Genomic DNA, 19,071 nt, shown 5'->3' with positions numbered 1-19,071 from the left:
TGAGGATTGGAGTTTGTTGTGTCCTCCTTCAATATGTTATTAACCATTCCAATTTTATCCTACTATATATCTTTCTGATAGATCTGGAATAGAACCTCCCTTTTTACAATCCTATAATCCCTTAGATCCTTTATTCTAATTGTGCATTATTTATATCAAGTGTTTCAGCATTTAAGTACCATTTATTACTGTGAACAAAAGATTTTATGAGAAGAGGAAATGTGTTAGAAAGTAAAAGCTAAGAAAAAATAGCAGAAGCCAATGTGTTCATAAACACTGGCTGGGAATCAAAATTAAATCTACAATGAGTGCATGAGCACAGCGAAAGAGAAAGAAATGATTCACATAAAAGATATGAATTTCTAAAGAAATTAGAAGTCTGGATTCATGCAAATCTTCAGGTTTTTATTTTTCCCATTGCTAAAAATTAGAATAACTTAAAACTGAAGGCTGGCCACTTCAATTCTACTCTGAAAAATCAATTCTATCTTATTTTACGTGCTCTTTATGGTAAATGCTGTGCTGCAAACTTAATTATAAATATAAATACTTTTTCTCTTCTTGAGTGGTTTGACTTTGTATTATTTCCTCATGCTAAGAAACTGCAAGAAGAGAAAGAAAGATTGACCAAACATCGGGATGCATTCAAGAAAATTATGGAACATTTGAATAGAGAATATGAAGGCCTAAAGTTGCAGCTCCAGGAGAATGAAACACATGCACAGGTAAATTGTTAAGGATACACTAAATTGCTTCAAAAGTTCTCGAGACAAATGTTTTAACGTGGGCATACAGGATGTATTTTATAGTAAATACCTCTGATGGCAGATTTGAATTAAAAAGGAGGATGGAACTCAGCTTTCTGAAATGAACATAGAGGCTACTGTTTTGCAATAATATAGGGCCGTGATGGCGAACCTATGGCACGCGTGCCACAGGTGGCACACGGAGCCATATCTGTGGGCACGCAAGCGTTGCCCTAGCTTAGCTCCAGCGCGCATGCGCATGCCAGCCAGCTAATTTTTGGGCCTTCTGGGCTCACTGGAAGTCGGGAAATGGTCCGTTTCTGGCCTCCAGGAGGGCCTCTGGGGGAGTGGGGAAGGCTGTTTTTGCCTTCTCCAGGCTCCAAGAAAGCCTCTGGAGCCTGGGGAGGGCGAAAAAACGGCCTACCAGGCCCATTGATAATCTTTTTGCCATTGCGTGCCAAAAGCGGGGGGAGCGCGAAGCGGGGGTCATACGCACATGTGCGGGGGGGCGCAGGGGGAATAGAATTATGGGTGTGAGCACACGTGTGTGTGACACCCGCCCCCGTTCTCCCCCCGCTTTTGGCACATGACAGCAAAAAGGTTAGCCATCACTGATATAGGGTATGTGAAAGCTGTATAAAATTTTATAATATGAACTGATAACTTTCGATGCTGAGTATGTCACAGAAAACGATTAATTATAAAACATGATGCTTGTGGTTTAGTATTTTATATCTCAAAATGTATTGGTAAATAAAATTTAAAGTATTTTTCCAACTCAAATACTAATGGACAATTGTTATTTTAATGTGTACAATGGTTTATATTCTAATTTTCCATTTACAGTGTTGTAAATGTGTGTGTTCTTGAAGTAAACATGTTGACTTCCACAGAATGTTTTTGAAAGTTTCATTGTAAGGAGCCGACATGTTTTGATTCCAAAGGTTTGAACAGCAATATTAGGCAAGCAAACTGCTGCTAGTATTTTTAGGAAGCAGCCATAAATATAATAGCCATATAACCTTGTTATTTATGCTCAGCGAATGGCTAAAATTCCACTGTTTAACTTATTGTGTTAGACTATTCTCAGCACAGACCCGGTTCTTAATCACACATTCTGCCATCAGACAGGAAATTCAGCTATGGAAGTGAGGAAGTTTCTCCCTCTTAGTGCAGAGTATACTATAGTTTAAATATTTTGGAAGCAATTGTTGACTCCTCCCCCCCCCCCAAAAAAAACAGACTAGGAGAATTCTGTGCCTTATCTAAAGCAAATCTTCACTGTGATGGATTGTTATTTCAATAGTTTGTCACTATAAAAATAAGTTTGTGTTTGTTTATTTATTTATTTGACTTTTATTCTATCTTTATTATTTTTAAAGAATTATTTGAATTATTTAAAAATAAATAATTCAAAGTGGTGAACATACATGATACTCTTTCCTCCTTCTATTTTCCTCACATTGACAACCCTGTGAGGTGGGTTGGGCTGAGAGAGAATGACTTAGTCCAAGTTCATCTAAAGCAGGACTAGAACTTGCAGTCTCCCAGTTTCTAACCATTAGAAACCTAATGGTTAGCACCCTAACCATTAAACCTGTGTGTGTGTGCGCGCGCGCACAAACACACATGCATACATACACACACACATGTACATAGAGAAAGAGAAGATTATACCGCAATTAGTGTTAATCAGAATGCTTAATAGAAAGCAACGTAGCTAAACAGTTGAATAGAAGAGAGGTCAGTCTTGTGTTAAAAAGTGGAATTTCAGTATTCATTCCTGTTGTTACCATATTTTTTGTTTTCTACCTTCAGCTTACAAATCTGGAACGGAAGTGGCAACACCATGAACAAAATAATTTTGTTATGAAAGAATGTATCCTTTTTGTTTTCATAAATAGCATTACTGTTGTCAAATACTGCAAATTATTACTATTACTTCCTTCAAAGCACCAGTCTTTATTAAGCCCTTCTGACATTTATTCTGAATAAATTTGGTGCAGATATATATTTTTTTCTGAATACAACGAGGGCACACATCAAACACTTACAAATTGTACTGAGTTTAATAAGAAAGTAAATCAGATGCAAAAATTGAGGCTTCTTAAATATTGTCTACCTTCTCAGATCACAGTGAACTAAAAATATAATCTACTTTTTGTGTAAAGTAATATGCAAATATGTTATTTGATTAAATACAGTAGTCATCTGGTTAAATACAGCAATTAGTTTAGAGTGGTTGATGGTTGCTTCTTTGCTACAGGGTTTATATGTAGTTTATTGGGTTGATTTGACCAATAGAAGTTCCGCCAAGATTTTGAGATGGGTAACAAAAGTAGTTGCACAACTGAATATTCTTTCCATTCAGCCATTTTCTAGGATGAAATTCCAGATAACCACAGCAAGCATGTGTTTCCATTGTTCCTTCTCACTGCTGAGTGGCACTTTGTGTAACAGTAATTTCTCTGTGATCATACCTATAGACTTTTTAGAGTTCCTTGGCCAAAAAGAGTCAGTGAGGTCACAGTAAGGCGAAGCTGTACCAATTTTCAGTGTAATAAGGGCCTTTAGGGTGCTTAGCATCAGTAGAATTCACCATTGGTTATACACAGTACACAAAGCAGAGAGATGGTAGTAAAATCCTGTACACAGGGACATGATGGAATTTAACATCTGTCCTATCTTATTCTTACATCTGGCATCAGTAGTAAATCCAGGTGTGAACACACTAAATTACTACAGGAAAAAAGAACCTTACTGTCTGGGATTTTTAGGCATGCCTTTCTGTATTGTGTGAATGTACCTATTAGGAGGATCAGACTTATTTTCAACTTCTTGACCCAGGAGTATGATGGGGGGGGGAGAGAAGCAGGCTCTTTATACAATGGAAACCAATTCACCCTTTATAAGTTATTACGACATGTATGGATGTTCTGCAAATATTCCTTTTCCCTCCAAAGAGTTTGGATTGGTTCAGAAGTGGTTATTGATTGTTTTTAGAAAAGAATGGATTTTGCTAATCGAATCATGTGAGGTTTAACCTGAAATCGAGAATGATTGAAACAGCTTAACCTGCTGCCATATTGTCAGTGGCAAAGTTGGCTTAATTCATGGTTAATGAGAGCGCATCTTGTTGAAAAAATTACCCTGAGTAGGAATTTTTCCCCCAGTATGGCCTCAGTTCTTTAGGCATTAGGAGTTGATGGCGTTTCTTATTGGTAGTTTTTATATTAATTGGATAACTTTTTCCTTAATTGATATAATCAAGTTATAGCTACAAAAAGCCAGGAAAGTGACTACCGGCCCATAATGAACGATGTCATGAAGGAAGTTGAAGAATATAACAAAACTATAATAGAAGCTTTACAGAGCAGCAAGAATTGATCCTACATCTGCCTATCCTGGATGGACCAAATTAAGGATTTACATACAGTTATTTTGAAGAATGTTGACATTTGAAGGCACTCCAGTTCACGTTAGTATAACCTATGTGCCTTTTTTTCCTGTATTCTAGGGAGTATGATAGACCCATGCCAGGGACATTTGTTTGTTTTCCTTTGAATTAATTCTGTATTGTAAAACAATTGTTCAATTAATATTCTTTAATTTATATTTGTTTTGCTTTGTTAAATAAGCAATATAGTTTGATTTACATCATTTTACAAAGCAGTGTGATGGTAAGTACACTGTAGTGCTTAAGTTTCTTCTTAAACTGCAAAAGCAGAAAATGTTATTATTCTATAATAAAATGTTATTATTCTATATTTCTATTTATCTTGATATATCAGAATTGTTCTACATTGAATTGTGTTTAAGAAGCATAAGGATATTAAAATAAAGAAATTTAAAAAGTGAGCCTGTATTTTTCTCCCCAAAAAATTATGTAGTAAAGGTCATATGTAGCAAAATGAATATCTAAGTAACTTCTTTTTAGCCTCAGTATCTGAGGAATCCAGGGACTCCAGCTTGAAATAAGCTGGTTGACTTGAAAAATTCAGAGCATTCTTTCTATCTGAAGCATACAAGGTTCTTATGGAGTTACATTCTTGCTCTAGGAGGATAAAACTCCCAATGGGATCAAGAAAACAGCAAACCAGAAGTACTGTGTTGAAAAGGGAGTCATCGTGAATGAGCAAAAACCAAATCAGCTCTTCTTGTTGACCCATCTCCCTTATTCCTAAGGGATCCTTCTGTGAGTAATGGTCTGTTTGTAAAACCCCATTGATAAGCCCGAATAAGAAAAGCAAACGGAGCAAAAATGTGTAACTAGTTTTTTTGATTGATACCAACAGGCCAGATGACTCCCTTTCCTCACAGTTATAATAACTTTTTCATGCTGCTTTATCTTTCCAATGGCTGGTCAGTAACCTGGTAATTTCTGAGGAATGCAGGAATGACTAAAGAACAATTACACAGATTGGCTAATGCAAAATAAAAAGAATGTAATCCAATTTTTTTAAAAATCGAAGTATTTGGAACTGTATTTCTAACAGATTTTGGCTTTTTGTTCTTGTTGGATGGTTGCATTATTATTATATTGAACCTTTGCATCCTGAACCAAAGACCTTTGCATGAAATATTTATTTTTATTATTTCATTTATTTCCTGACTTTCATCCAAGTTCTCAGGATGGCACACTCAGAAGTCTCCATTTTGTCTCTGCAGTAGAAATGTTATGACAGGCATCCTGTAGCTCATTTCCAAATGGTTAGTCAAACAAGCCAATGGCTTCACCATCATGGATATATCACATATTATACTAAGCCCAAAAGAAACCACCTAATGATTTAACATTATGTCAGTGTTTGCCCAAAATCTTTCAAATGAGTTTCCTTAGACTAGAATTTGACTGTGGCACTACATTATTTCATGCTTGTGCTATATTTAATGAGGGGGGAGTTTTTAAGTGTAAAAATGTACAAAAATTAGTGATGTTTATCAGACATGCTAAACTGACTTGCAATAGACTTGATAGATTGTATAAATCTGGAAGATGGATTGAAGAAGTTGGTTTATCTAGTTTTGCCTATATTTTGGCAGATTAAGATAATTTCTTAACTAGTCAGGTATCTGGGTGGCTAAACAAGCAAACAAACAAACAAACAAATGTCTTTATCAGAGATTTGCAGCAACCCTAAGTAAATGGCAGAATTTCCTCTGTCCCAACAGCTGATTTTTATTCGGCCTCAGAAAAGAGGCTAGTGGGAGATCTTGCCCTGACAGCTTTTAAAGTGGAACAAGTTAAGCAAAGTGGTTGATGGATAGATATCCTGCCAGTTCTCCTGAACATGGTTTGCAGCAAGGGAACAGATGTGTTTTGACTGGCAGATTTAACCAGCTGTTTTCCTCTCCTGCCTTACCAGGAAGTCCCCATTTGCCCTATGAATTAGAATTACAGTATGTATGGTGTCCATTGCATGGATGATCACTCTCTTCCTGTTTCACATTGCTGGGTTGTTTATCTTCTCTTGTTTCATCGCTCATTCTCTCAACCATCACCTGCTCCTCTGCATCATTCTCTGTTGTTAGCTCTACCATTCTAACACTCGCTCCATCATCAGTGCCACCATCTCAATTACTGGTCTCCATCACCAATTCCAACATCAACTATTATAACAGCTCTATAATTGGCTCTATTGCAGGTCCATCATAGCTCCATCATTTCATCTCTATTACTGGCTCCATCACTAATGCCACCTTGTCAGATCTGTTTTTGACTAGTTGTTGGCTCTATTGCTGGTTCTATCACCTCTAGGAGCAACTCCACTGGTTCCATCACTGACTTCCCTGCCATCTCTTTTTATCTATTATAAACATTTATCATAAGTGCATTATTATCTGCACTATGATTTGGGTGGGGTTTTTTGTGTGTGTGTTTCTACACCTATGCGATTCATATATTTTTTGCTCTCACCTTTCTCTCTTACTCTTCTGCTTTTCATTTACTTATCTGTGTTGTCTTCTCTCATTCTGTGTTTCAAAAGTAGGTATTTGGGGGTACTATTAACAGATACCAGTGAGTCAGGGGTGAAATCCTACCGGTTCGCACCGGTTCAGGCGAACCGGTAGTGATAAAAGCTACAGGTTCCTCCAAACCGGTATTTCCGATGATCAGCCTTGCTGTGCAATTTAAAATTGCTAGAAAGCAGGAAATTCTGCTTTCTAGTGAATCTAAATTGCGTGACACAGCTGTTCCTCCCCCCCACTGTTCTACTTACCTTCCCAAGCCTCCTTTTTCTGCACGAAGTATGCGTTTGGCACGTATTGTGCAAGCGCATGTGCAGCATGTGTTTTGTGCGCAATGCGCATGCACAATGCGTGCTTGGCACTCACCGGGCATGCACAAGCAGCAAACTGGTAGCAAACTGGGGAAGATTTCACCACTGTAGTGAGTAGATTCTCATGCTTCAACCACTACTAGTCAGGAAGATGGAAAATAACACATTAACATCATATTGGATAGTTAGGTAGACTCGGCTATGGGCTGAAGATGAAATGAAGACTGCATTATGAAGATGTGACCTTAGAAATAGTTGGTGCATGTTCCGCTACAGACAGGGCAACATGTTGAAGAGATCTCAGTCTTTAAACGACTGCTCATATCATCAGAAAGTGAGGTTAATTCTCCAGGATCTGAACCTTCTTGGATTTATACAATGCTTACAGAACCAGTTAATTTAATCTCTTCTGATGATTAGAGTTACACTTCAAAAGAAATGAGTTTTCAGCTTTGCCTGGAGGAGAATTTTCTTTCATTTTAGAATAATGGAACACAATAGACCACTACCTATTTGACATTGTGCATTTGTTGATAGCCAGAAGTCACCAACACTTCACTCAGCAGTGTAGGTAAGATGCAGAACAAGATAGCACACCCATAGCTTTGGAAACTATTAAAGGAGCTGAATTTGTTCTTCTGAACAACTTTATAAAAGCTTTGTCTTAGCTTCATCCATTTTCTAGCATCTGGTTCCATTTTTTGCTCCATCTGAAGAGAAAACAAAAAAAAGATGCTGTTTATTAAAATGGCAAGTTTAGGGGTATCCTTGCAGAATTGCCAATTTCCTGCTTCAACCCAATAAATCTGCTTCATTCTGTTTTTCATATCGTAATATCTAACTAAGACAAAACAGGATTTCTATAGACCCAAGCCTATTATCTAGGGGAAATTCCCACTAATATCTCTTCCTTCCTTTTGGGGAAAGCTTTCAGTTATTCCAGTGAGACTTTCTTTTTTATTATTAAGATAAAAGTTGGTCTCTAATAACTTCACTGGAGTCTTTTTGTCAGTCACTTGGTTTATCCATTGAAATCCCCCATGCTACAATAACATATTTTGATGTACAGTGGACAGAAGTCACTCTCTGAGTAAACACACTAAATGAAATTTCATTGTGCTCTTCATATGGGGTCAGTTGTGACATGGCACTGATTTTGCAAAACAGCATGGGAAAGTTCCCCAGCCTTGTGTCTCTACTTCGTGGGGTATCTACAGTAATAAAATCTTGATTCTAAAGATACAACCCCTGATGTTCTCTCTTGCAAAGCTTATTTCTTACCTATAGACATCTCAATCATTTTTTAATCTGTATCCCACTGCTTTGATATTTAACGCTACAAACATTTTCTGCCTCGGAAGCTGAATATATTCTTCAATTTGCTTTTTTTAAAAAAAATAAGGCCTAGGTTGTAATACAAAAGACACAGCTGTATGAAATGATACTGCAGTGACCAAACCTGGAAAAGCAAGTATTTTGCACTAATCCAATTCTAGCACAACAGTTTCGGTGAGAATTAGAGAATTCTCACTATCTGAGAATTCTCACTTGCATGAGCTATGTACAGTTGTGTTATGTCTTTCTACTGATCATTTGAATCAGAAGTAGGTTTTTCTATTGGCTTGTTTTATTGTAACTTGATTCCAGTATTTGAGAGGTTGCCACAAAAAGGATTATTTTCCAAAGCACCAGAGGGCAGGACAAGAAACAATGGATGGAAACTAATCAAGGAGAGAAGCAACCTGGAATTAAGGAGACTCTCCCTAACAGTGAGGACAATTAACCAGTGGAACAGCTGGCCTTCAGAAGTTGTGGGTGCTTCATCACCGGAGGTTTTTAAGAAAAGACTGGACAGTCACTTTTCTGAAATGGTATAGGATCTCCTGCTTGAGCAGGGGGCTGGACTAGAAGACCTCCAAAGTCCATTCCACCTCTATTATGATTCTAATTCCAACTCTACAAGATGCTAATCAAGAAGTAATAGCAATAATCCAATATGCTACGGATGGCACAAAATGACAGACTTTATGTATCAAAAGTTACACACACACACACACACTATTATATATTTAATCAACCATAATTTTGTCCACAATTACTATATAACTCTGCTTTTAAAATGAGATATAGGCGGGACTTTGTCTTCAATGTTTGGAATAGGAATCCATCTTCAGTTCAAACATGACTTTGGAAACTTAGTTGTTGTGATCTTTCTACACCTGCTCAGTGGTGGGTTGCCCCCGGTTCGCACTGGTTCTATAGAACCGGTAGTAAAACTGGTGGGAGGCTCCGCCCACCGCCCCGACGTCACCAAAATGCTTCTGCGCATGCGCAGAAGAGCACACACAAGAGTGAAGTGAGCTGCACACCCAGCCCCACTGCGAACCGGTAGTAAAGGTAAGTAGAACTCACCCTTGCACTTGCTATATCATTTTGAAAATCTAACTTCTAAGAAGTGTGTTACTCTTGACTGATAGAAGTTAAGTATCTGTTCTAGGATTTGATGAAGTACAGATCTTGAGATATTTTAATAGTTGTATAAGACAGATATATTACTGCAAAGAAAATGATGGAACTTATGCTCCTTCCATATTACCTTTTTCTATAAATGAAACCACAGGACAATATTTTGAATGGCAAACTGGACATGGCGTAAGAACCTTTTGTATCGGAAAGTAAACTCTGTACAAAGATAGCCATTCCATCCAGCACAACTTTGAGACTTTCATTAAAATGCCCGGAGAGCAGAAATGAACCATCTCCAATCTAAACAGTTCTTATTTTTGTACTAAAGAGGCTAAAACAACCAAGGAGGAAGAATGGGTTAGGAAGGAAGGCCAAGACTGCCGTCCTTTACACACTGGCCTGCAATTGCATACTTTCGAACAGACTTGTATAAGATTGTATTATTGTTTTGATGATTTACGGAACTGAGTTCAAATTCCAACCTTGAAACTTCCTGGAGTATTTTCCTAAAATTAAGCAATGTCCTGCCTGGATTGACAGTGATGAAATAATCTGTGTCTGAAATATAAAATAATTGCCTGGATTGTTGTTGTTTTTAAAATCGTTTTTGCCTTGGTTTTTAAACACCTTGTTTGATGAAGAGTTCTTGGAAACTCAAGATTTTACCTATTTTATTGAAAAACTTCTAATGATTTAATAACACCTAATACATAATTGTACCCTTTTTCACTCTACAGAGCCATAGCGCACCAACATGTGTACAATGTGATACACAGTGCTAAACCAAATAGTAGTTTCATGTTTGGTCTTGGCATAACTGCAAATCTATCCGCTCTGATTTCTAAACCATGATTTCTTTCAACCTACAAAAGTTAGATGGATTGGATTAGGTTAGGTTAGGTTAGGTTAGGTTAGGTTAGGTTAGGTTAGGTTAGGTTAGGTTAGGTTAATTGATAGATTGGAGATAGATAGATAGATAGATAGATAGATAGATAGATAGATAGATAGATAGAGACAGACAGACAGACAGAATGAATGAATGAATGAATGAATGAATGAATGAATGAATGAATGAATGATTTACAGTAGGGTTCACACTCCTATGAGAATCTAATGCCTGATGATCTGAGACAGATCTGAGGCAGTGATACAAGAGCTGGGAAGCGACTACCCTGCCCACCACCCACCATTCATCTCCAGCTGTGCAGCCCGGTTCCTAACAGGCCACGGATGAGTACTGATCCATATCCCGGGATTTGGGGACCCCTGATATTGATGACTTCCAAGAAGTTCCTTTGGTTGACTTGGCATACCATGCCCTGTAGCAAGCCGTAGAGAATAGAACTCCATAAAATGCTGGGGAGACCTGGAAGACCATTATGGAACGGTCAACAATATTTTTACTTGAAAGGATGCTCGGACAATGGCTTGAAATCCTGCATTTGTCTAAGCTCTAATTGTCCTTTTATCTGGCTGATAGTTCGTAGGTGCTACACAGCTGATTCGGGTTTATTCAGTTCCTTTTATTTCAGACATTGAGGACATATCAAACACGTCATAGTTATATGACACCTTGGAGTCTGACTTGTTTAGACATCTACCATAATTATATATCAGGTCTGTTTTCCTTTTTTCTTTCTTCTCTGGACATCACATTGATATATAATGACCGGGCTCATGTTAGGCTGGGCCAAATGGATTTCAAAAAACTTGGGCAGCCTATGAAATGGTAGAAATCTAGCTATTAAATGAATGCGTTATGTGATTCAGGTCATCAGGTTAAACCATAATTTGTCACAAGTGTTCAGACAAGCTATATTATTGCGCTTTTTAAAAACCCATAGCGTGTCTGCAAACCTAAATATTTCATTCACGAAATGTCCTGGGAGGGTTTATTAGGTTGACAACTCAAAGTGTGGAACACTGCCACCCACTTCTTGTTCTTGAAGATTCATTTATGGAATGAACACCCCACCCCATCCCCCAATCACTTGGTGGAGAGCTCCAGGGGAAAAAAGGAACTTCTGAAATGTTCCAGAAATGGATCACAATATTTTTCGTATTACTAGTTTTACTTGAATAGGTTCAGCCAGCCATAGAATACCCTAAAGGAAGATGTCCCACTGAAATTCTGACCAAGCCTATTCTTCAACCTGCTGTATCCCAAACTGGAACAACTTGTGGCCCACCAGATGTTGCTAAACGTATCTTCCAGCCAGGGGTGGGTTCTAAATTTTTTTACTACCGGTTCTGTGGGCATGGCTTATTTTGTGGGCGTGGCTTGATGGTCATGTGACAATTCTTTAGGATTTAGCAGAGGTACTGGTCTACCAGGCTTTTAATTGCTTGCAGAGCTGTACCGGTCTACTCATTCGTTTTTAGAGGCACTGGTCTACCCATTTATTTTTGCAGGCACCGGTCTACTCATTTGTTTTTAGAGGCACTGGTCTACCACCACACTGCCTTTTAACACTGATCAGCTGTAGGGCGGCCCTTTGAAGCCCTGCGGCAAGAGTTTAAACAGTTTTTTTCCTTCTAGCTGATCAGCTGGGACTCAGAAGGCAGCAATAGATTGGGGGTGGGGCCAAATAAAAGGTAAGAATAACACGGGAGAGCAGGGGGGCAGAACATCATATTGTCACTGCTACCGGCTCGGCGGAACCGGGAGGAACCTACCACTGCTTCCGGAAACCCCCACCAGCCTGAACAATGAAGACAGGAGCTAAAAAACTCAATCATGCTAGTATGTTTGTTACAAATTTCAAATTCATGACGCACCCATGCTAATTTGTCTCTCTGTTGACACATTTTTACAGGTACGTTGTGATAGCCTAGCACCTGTAGGGTTAGGGTTTAGTTGCCAAATGAGCTAGAAAACTAAAATGAGTGAAAATGAAGATCTCGTTAGATCAGGGGCATCAAACTGGTGGCCCGCGGGCCAGATGCGTCACGTGCAGGCCACACCCACCCCAGCTCAGCAAATGGGGAAAATGTCATGAAATGTCACATGATGGCAACGTGATGTGGCAAGTTTGATATCGATGCCTTAGATGGATTTTTTTTAATATATTTTTTTTATGATTTTTTCTTTAACATCCATAAGTGCTTGGTGAACAGTGTATTATCTAGGTCAATATACTTTGCACACAATTCTGATAATAATATTACCATTTAAGTATACATAATCGTAATTTTTCAACTTCTAACATTTGTGTATATATAGTAATTATAATATGTTCTATTATATTTCAGTATACATAATACTATTTTCCAATTTCTATTTCCTACTTCTTTTTTCTAATACTTAATAAAATAACCACCTTTTTGGAATTTCAACTCTTATTAACTTTTTGGTGAATCTTTCCTGCTTCTCCTCTGGTTATCTTGTAACTCATTTTATCATGTTTATTTAATCTAAATAGTTCCTCTGCCACAGCATCTCTCTTGCTGTTGAATCTCTAGAGAACCCATCTGCAGTTCCCCCATTTTTAGGAGATCTTTCTCTTTATTCTCTTTTCTCTTTTGATTTTTAAAAAAATATTCTATTTGTTCCGTGTTAGAAATTATTGCCATCTCTTCCATCTCTTTGTCTGCTTGTATCATTTTTGGAATTATCTCCTCTATTCTCTCCTCAGCTCTTTCTGGTTTCTCCTCTATTTTCTGGATTTTTATTTTTTTTAATCATTTGGCAATTCAGCCAGAAAATATTGGTAGAATGGAAAATGTTGCTGTATGATATTTTTAGTTGCTGCAAATTGTGCTGCTAGTCGAATCCTGTATGTAACTGAACTAGAATGAAAAAGATTTTGGCACCTGTTTCAATCACCAAACTCTTAAATAGGATCTGCTCTCTAAATGTCCCACTAAAATGTCCCACCTGAGGACCGCATATTAATGTGAATCCTACCATGCTACTTGAATAAACTAATAAACCAATACAGGTAGTCCTCAACTTACGACCACAATTGAGCCCAACATTTCTGTTGCTAAGTGAGACATTTGTTAACTGGGCTTTGCCCCATTTTACAACCTTTCTTGCCACTGTTGTTAAGCGAACCACTATAGTAGTGAAGTTAGTAACACAGTGATTAAGTGAATCTGGCTTCCCCTTGACTCTGTCCGAAGATTGCAAAAGGTTGTCACATGACCCTGGGACACTTGAACTATCATAAATACAAGTCAATTGCCGAGCATCTGAATTTTGATCATGTGACCTTGGGAAGGCTGCAATGGTCATGTGAAAAATGGTCGTTAGTCACTTTTTTTCAGTGCCATTGTAACTTCAAACAGTCACTAAATGAATTGTTGTAAAACGTGGACTACCTGTATTTGATGGGCATCATGCAGGGTTTTTTTGTCTCTTAGCTCCTGGGCTAAGAACAATCATATATATTACCCTAGAAATTTCCAATTTTTTTTAAATCTGAAAAACTCAGAGAATGGTTTGCTTGCTATAGTGATGCCTGGGGAATCTTGTCTTGCAACACTAGTGCTAAGCATTTTTTTTTTTAAGCCTGCCTTTTGTTCTTCTATGATTTTTGGCATTCCTTGCTGTTTCCAAAGCAGGATATACACAACGCTGAACCAAACTTAGCTTCTTTTAACTTTTCAGAAGAGATAGAAATAGAAGGAAATGAGCTGAGATTAAACTCTTGGATGTGAATTATGCCATTGCATGGATGTCCAGAAGCAAATAGATCACTGATCCACATCAATTTTCTATACTGCTGTTTTTTAAAAGTATCCCATGAATTTCAAGCAGTACATTCTGGCCTTGTCGATTTCCAAGTCTTTTCACTGGTGCTGATTCCCAAGTTACTCTCTGATTTGGGACTCGGGAAGTCATTTTAAATGGGATTGACTCATTCATCGACTCATTCATTTCATCCAAAGATTAAAAAGGAAGGGGGGAATTGGATTATTTCAAAGAAAGTTTGATTTGCAATGGAAATATTTTAGTTACTGCAATCATGCTATTTTTTGCAAACATTTGCAGTTCTGTTTCTGTGATACTTAGCTTACTCTGAATGTCACATCTAGAAGCTATCCAGTCAAACTTTACTAAAACTCTATTGTGAGCCCGGTCCTTGGCGTACGTTCTTCAGATATCCTTCTATACAACTACCTGAATGCAAATATATCATCTAAAATATTATCCAAGACAATCTTTTTGAGGTGAATCACTGGCTCAGCTAACTTTTGATGCTATATGCAGCTTTTCAATCCTTTTTTTAAATATTGCTTCATCTCAGCTTTTTTGAGAGTGAAAATTCTTCTCATAGAGAATATTACTTGCTGAGTGAAATCGAGTGACAATCAATAACAGTCTCCAAACAAATCATACATAAATAAAATAAATGTATTGCCAGATCCTGAAGATGAAACTCAGATACTTTAGCCACCTCATGAGAAGGAAGGATTCACTGGAGAAGAGCCTAATGCTGGGAACGATTGAGGGCAAAAGAAGAAGAAACCGGCAGAGAATGAGGTGGCTGGATGGAGTCACTGAAACAGTAGGCATGAGCTTAAATGGACTCCAGAGGATGGTAGAGGACAGGAAGGCCTGGAGAAATGTTGTCCATGGGGTTGCGATGGGTTGGACACGACTTCGAAACTAACAACAAATAACATAAACGTATAACATAAATGTATAAAACCAAGTATGAAGTGAAAGAAACATGACTTGATCTCATACAACCATCTTGCTGGCTAATAAGACCGTACGTAACAAAATAAAGATAAAACTAAAATGAAATCTTATTTTTATATCTCTCCAACAGTTTACCCCAATCGGATCCATATGCAGTTTTCAATTGTACATTTCTATTCAGATAAAATACCATATTGTATGTAATATTTGGGTTCTGACTACACATAAAATACACTGTTGTAATGTACAGCTCCCAAAGGACTGTTTGTCTAATGTCTGATTCAATATATTGTCCTCTCTCTTAAATATACAGCTGGCTTTCAAATAATATATACACAGGTAATCTTTGATTTACAACTACAATTGGGACCAGAAGTTCCATTACTAAGCAAGGTGGCTGTTAAGTGAGTCATGGCTAATTTTATGACTTTTTTGCCACGGTTGTAAGCAAAGCACTACAGTGTTAAGTGAATCACATAGTTGTTAACCAAATGTGGCTTTCCCCATTAACTTTGCTGGAAACTAGCTGAGAAGCACAGAAATGGTGGTCACATGACCCCAGGACACTGCAGCAGTGGTGGGTTGCCCCTGGTTCGGACCGGTTTGCAAGAACTGGTACTAAAACCAGCAGAAGGCTTTGCACACTTCCCCCGGATGTCGTCATCGGCAATAAGAGCCTTGGTAGTACAGGGGTTTAAGGCACCCTGTTATTAAGCTGGTTATTAAGACCAGCTGCCTGCAATTACTGCAGGGTTCAAATCTCGCCAAGGCTCAAGGTTGACTCAGCCTTCTATCCTTTCTAAGGTAGGTAAATTGAGGACCCAGTTGTGGGGGCAGTAAGCTGACTTTGTATAAATATACAAAAGGATGAAGGCTATTGCTGAGCACATTGTAAGCCGCCCTGAGTCTTCGGAGAAGGGCGGCATATAAATCAAATTTAAAAAAAAAATCTGTGCATGCGCAGAAGCAAGGCGCGCGGGCAAGCCTGTTGCAAAACAGTAGTAACGGTAAGTAGAACCCACCCCTGCACGGCAGACATTGTAAATACATGCCAGTTGCCAAGCGCCCAAATTTTGATCATGTGACCATGGGGATGCTGCAAAGGTGATAAGTGCGAGGACTTATGTAAGTGTGAGGATTTATGTAAGTCACTTTTTTCAGTGCCATTGTAACTGAAAGATTAATTGGGTGTTACCTTTTACCTCCTAGCCTCTTCCCCAATGAAATTACCTCCTCTGTTTCTCTGGGCAGGTGAGCATCCATCAGTCAGAATACAGCTGGAAGGGACCTTAGAGGTCTTCTAGTCCCACCCCCTGCTCAAGCAGGAGACCTTATACCATTTCAGAAAGGTGACAGTCCAGTCTGTTCTTAAAAACCTCCAGTGACGAAGCAGCTACAACTTCTGAAGGCAAGCTTTTCCACTGGTTAATTGCTCTCACTGTTCGGAATTTTCTCCTTAATTCTCTCCTTGATTAGTTTCAATCCATTGTTTCCTGTCTTGCCTTCTTGTGCTTTGGAAAACAAGTTGACCTCCTCTTCTTTGTGGCAGCCCCTCAAATACTAGAAAACTGCTATCGTGTCACCTCTAGTCCTTCTTTTCTCTAGACTGGCCATACCCGATTCCTGCAAACATTTTTCATATGTTTTTGTCCCCAGGCCTCTAATCGTCTTAGTTTCTCTTCTTTGTACTTTTTCCAAAGTCTCAACATCTTTTTTGTAATGTGGTGACCAAAACTGGATGCAGTATACCAGGTGTGGTCTTACTAAGGCTTTACAAAGCAGTACTAATACTTCATGTGATTTTGATTCTATGCCTCTGTTTATACAACCAAGGATTGTATTAGCTTTTGTGGTTGCTGCCGCACACTGCTGGCTCATGTTTAAATGATCGTCCACTAAGACTCCAAGGTCCCTCTCACAGTTATTGTTTTTGAGCCAGCTTTTGCCTAATCTGTAGTTGTGCCTTTGGTTTTTCCTGCCCAGGTGTAAAACCTTGCTGTTCTCCACATTAAATTTCATGTTGTTGGAGAGGGCCCATTGTTCAAGTCTGTCAAGATCTTTTTGGATCATGAGTTTGTGCTCTGGGGTGTTGGCTATTTCTGCCAGCTTAGTGTCATCTGCAAATTTGATGAGTTCCCTTCTATTCCCTCATCTAAATCATTTACAAAGATATTGAAGAGTACTGGACCTAAGATGGAACTTTGTGGTACCCCACGAATGAATGAATGAATGAATGAATGAATGGATGGATGGATGAATGGATGGATGGATTTCCTCCAGGTCTCATCCATATGAGAATGGCATCTGATGGGACCTTGAAAGTGGCCATTTCCAATCCTCATCATCATAGTCTAGAATTCCCTCTGTAAGAGATCTGGTTCATTCTTTTTCTCTTGGGTTTCAGTGGGGCAGTTATGACCTGCAAGTAGATGACATAGGGTGACTGGAGATTTGGCTCTAATGGACTCATGGTTTTGTATTTTGATTTTTTTTGGTATAATTTTGATACTGTTTATTATTCTGGTTTATTTTATGCATGGATCTATTGTTTTTGAGAGGTTTTTTAATTTTATTTTGTGATGGTTAGGATTGTTAGCCACTCTATAATTTTCATTATAGAAATAAAGAAAGTGAATAAATACATTTTCCTACATTCCAGTTGGAAGAGGAAATCTTCTAGACTGTTTCCCACAATATTGCATCCTTTCTTGAATCAGACAATTTCCATCAACAAAAAACCCAAAACTGCATGCAGATAGAAGTGGGAGATATTCCTGTCTTAAACTATGCTGCTAAATATGACTCCCATTAGCCCAGCCAGCATGGTCAATGAGTGCTAGGAGTAATATCTAGTGGACCACAGATTTTAATTTTTTACAGCAGATATAATAGCTCTAGTTCAAGACACATCAAATGGGTTTGGGGAGGAAGCGTTGTATTGGGAATTTATTACTATTCTACTATCCATTATTTGATAATCACTTTGAGCCATAATAAGGTATTATCATTAAACATCTTGAGGCCAGATGAGTTGAGAAATCAACTCCTCCTTGTTAAAAACTTTGTTTCTGAGCTCAACTTCTTTTATTCTGCAACCCATTTCCATCAATGGCAGAAGACTCACCCAGACAACAATTTAAATTTGCTTTCTTCTGATTCCGGAATCGACACAAAAGTACCAACATCATTGGATCTGCCCCAAACAACTGAGTTCTTGTCTAGTTCAGTAACAAGGCCATCAAGTGGGGCCCTCCCATTTCTAATATGGGACAATTTAAGTATAAAGGCAAATGCTGGATTAGGCAGCCTCAACTATAGAATGGAGATGCCACCCCCTTCAAGGTAAGCCAGCTCAGGAAACAGACTCCACAAGGTCTCCTGGAACTCATGATTATTGTTGCAAGGTATAATAATGAATCTTGAGAGCCTGACAAGGCTTTTCTCTCTCTTCTCTGAAAGAGAGGAAGAGATCAGAAAGAAACTCAAGATTGACCTGTCTTGATTCTCTTTGTGATAAGAGAATCAAGGCAGGTGCAACTTGACTTCCCCCCCCCCCCCGATCTTCTCTATTTCAGAGCTAGCCTGAATGCTTGTGTAACCACTCTTGCATTCCTTCATCAAGATGACCTCTACACTCCTCTAAGGAGAATGAAAGAAAGGCTTAGTCATCAGGATGTCCATCAAGGATGATTAGTTAGAGCCACGCTTAGGGCAAAGTTTGGAGGGGCTCCAAATTTCAAAGAGCATCAGCCATGGAATCCAGCTTTGTTTTAAATATCTCTTAAAAAGCAAATCACATCAACAGGATTTTATTTGTTTGTTTGTTTGTTTATAGTCTGATTGATCTTCTACAGTAACTACACTTCCTAATTAATTATAATTTTGTCAGTTTGGCAATATAGTCATTTGCTTTCTATGTTCATTTTAT

The 19,071-nt window shown here is 38.3% G+C and overlaps 1 protein-coding gene across 1 annotated transcript in view; it reads left to right on the top strand.

Moving 5' to 3' along the window:
- The window catches only part of IFT74 (intraflagellar transport 74), a 45,856-nt gene extending 41,527 nt beyond the window's left edge, over nucleotides 1-4,329 (top strand). The window contains exons 18-20 of the mRNA XM_070935515.1: nucleotides 600-725; nucleotides 2,565-2,625; nucleotides 4,018-4,329. Coding sequence (XP_070791616.1) covers nucleotides 600-725; nucleotides 2,565-2,625; nucleotides 4,018-4,133 — 303 coding nt within the window. The 3' untranslated portion in view covers nucleotides 4,134-4,329. The remainder of the gene's footprint in view (nucleotides 1-599; nucleotides 726-2,564; nucleotides 2,626-4,017) is intronic.
- Nucleotides 4,330-19,071: the final 14,742 nt, after the last annotated feature.

This window comes from Pituophis catenifer, unplaced genomic scaffold (genome assembly GCF_029215685.1).
Source record: "Pituophis catenifer annectens isolate HBS135680 unplaced genomic scaffold, rPitCat1.0.hap2 SCAF_2, whole genome shotgun sequence".
NCBI classification, from domain to species: Eukaryota; Metazoa; Chordata; class Lepidosauria; order Squamata; family Colubridae; genus Pituophis; species Pituophis catenifer.
This window is presented reverse-complemented; position numbering and strand designations above follow the sequence as displayed.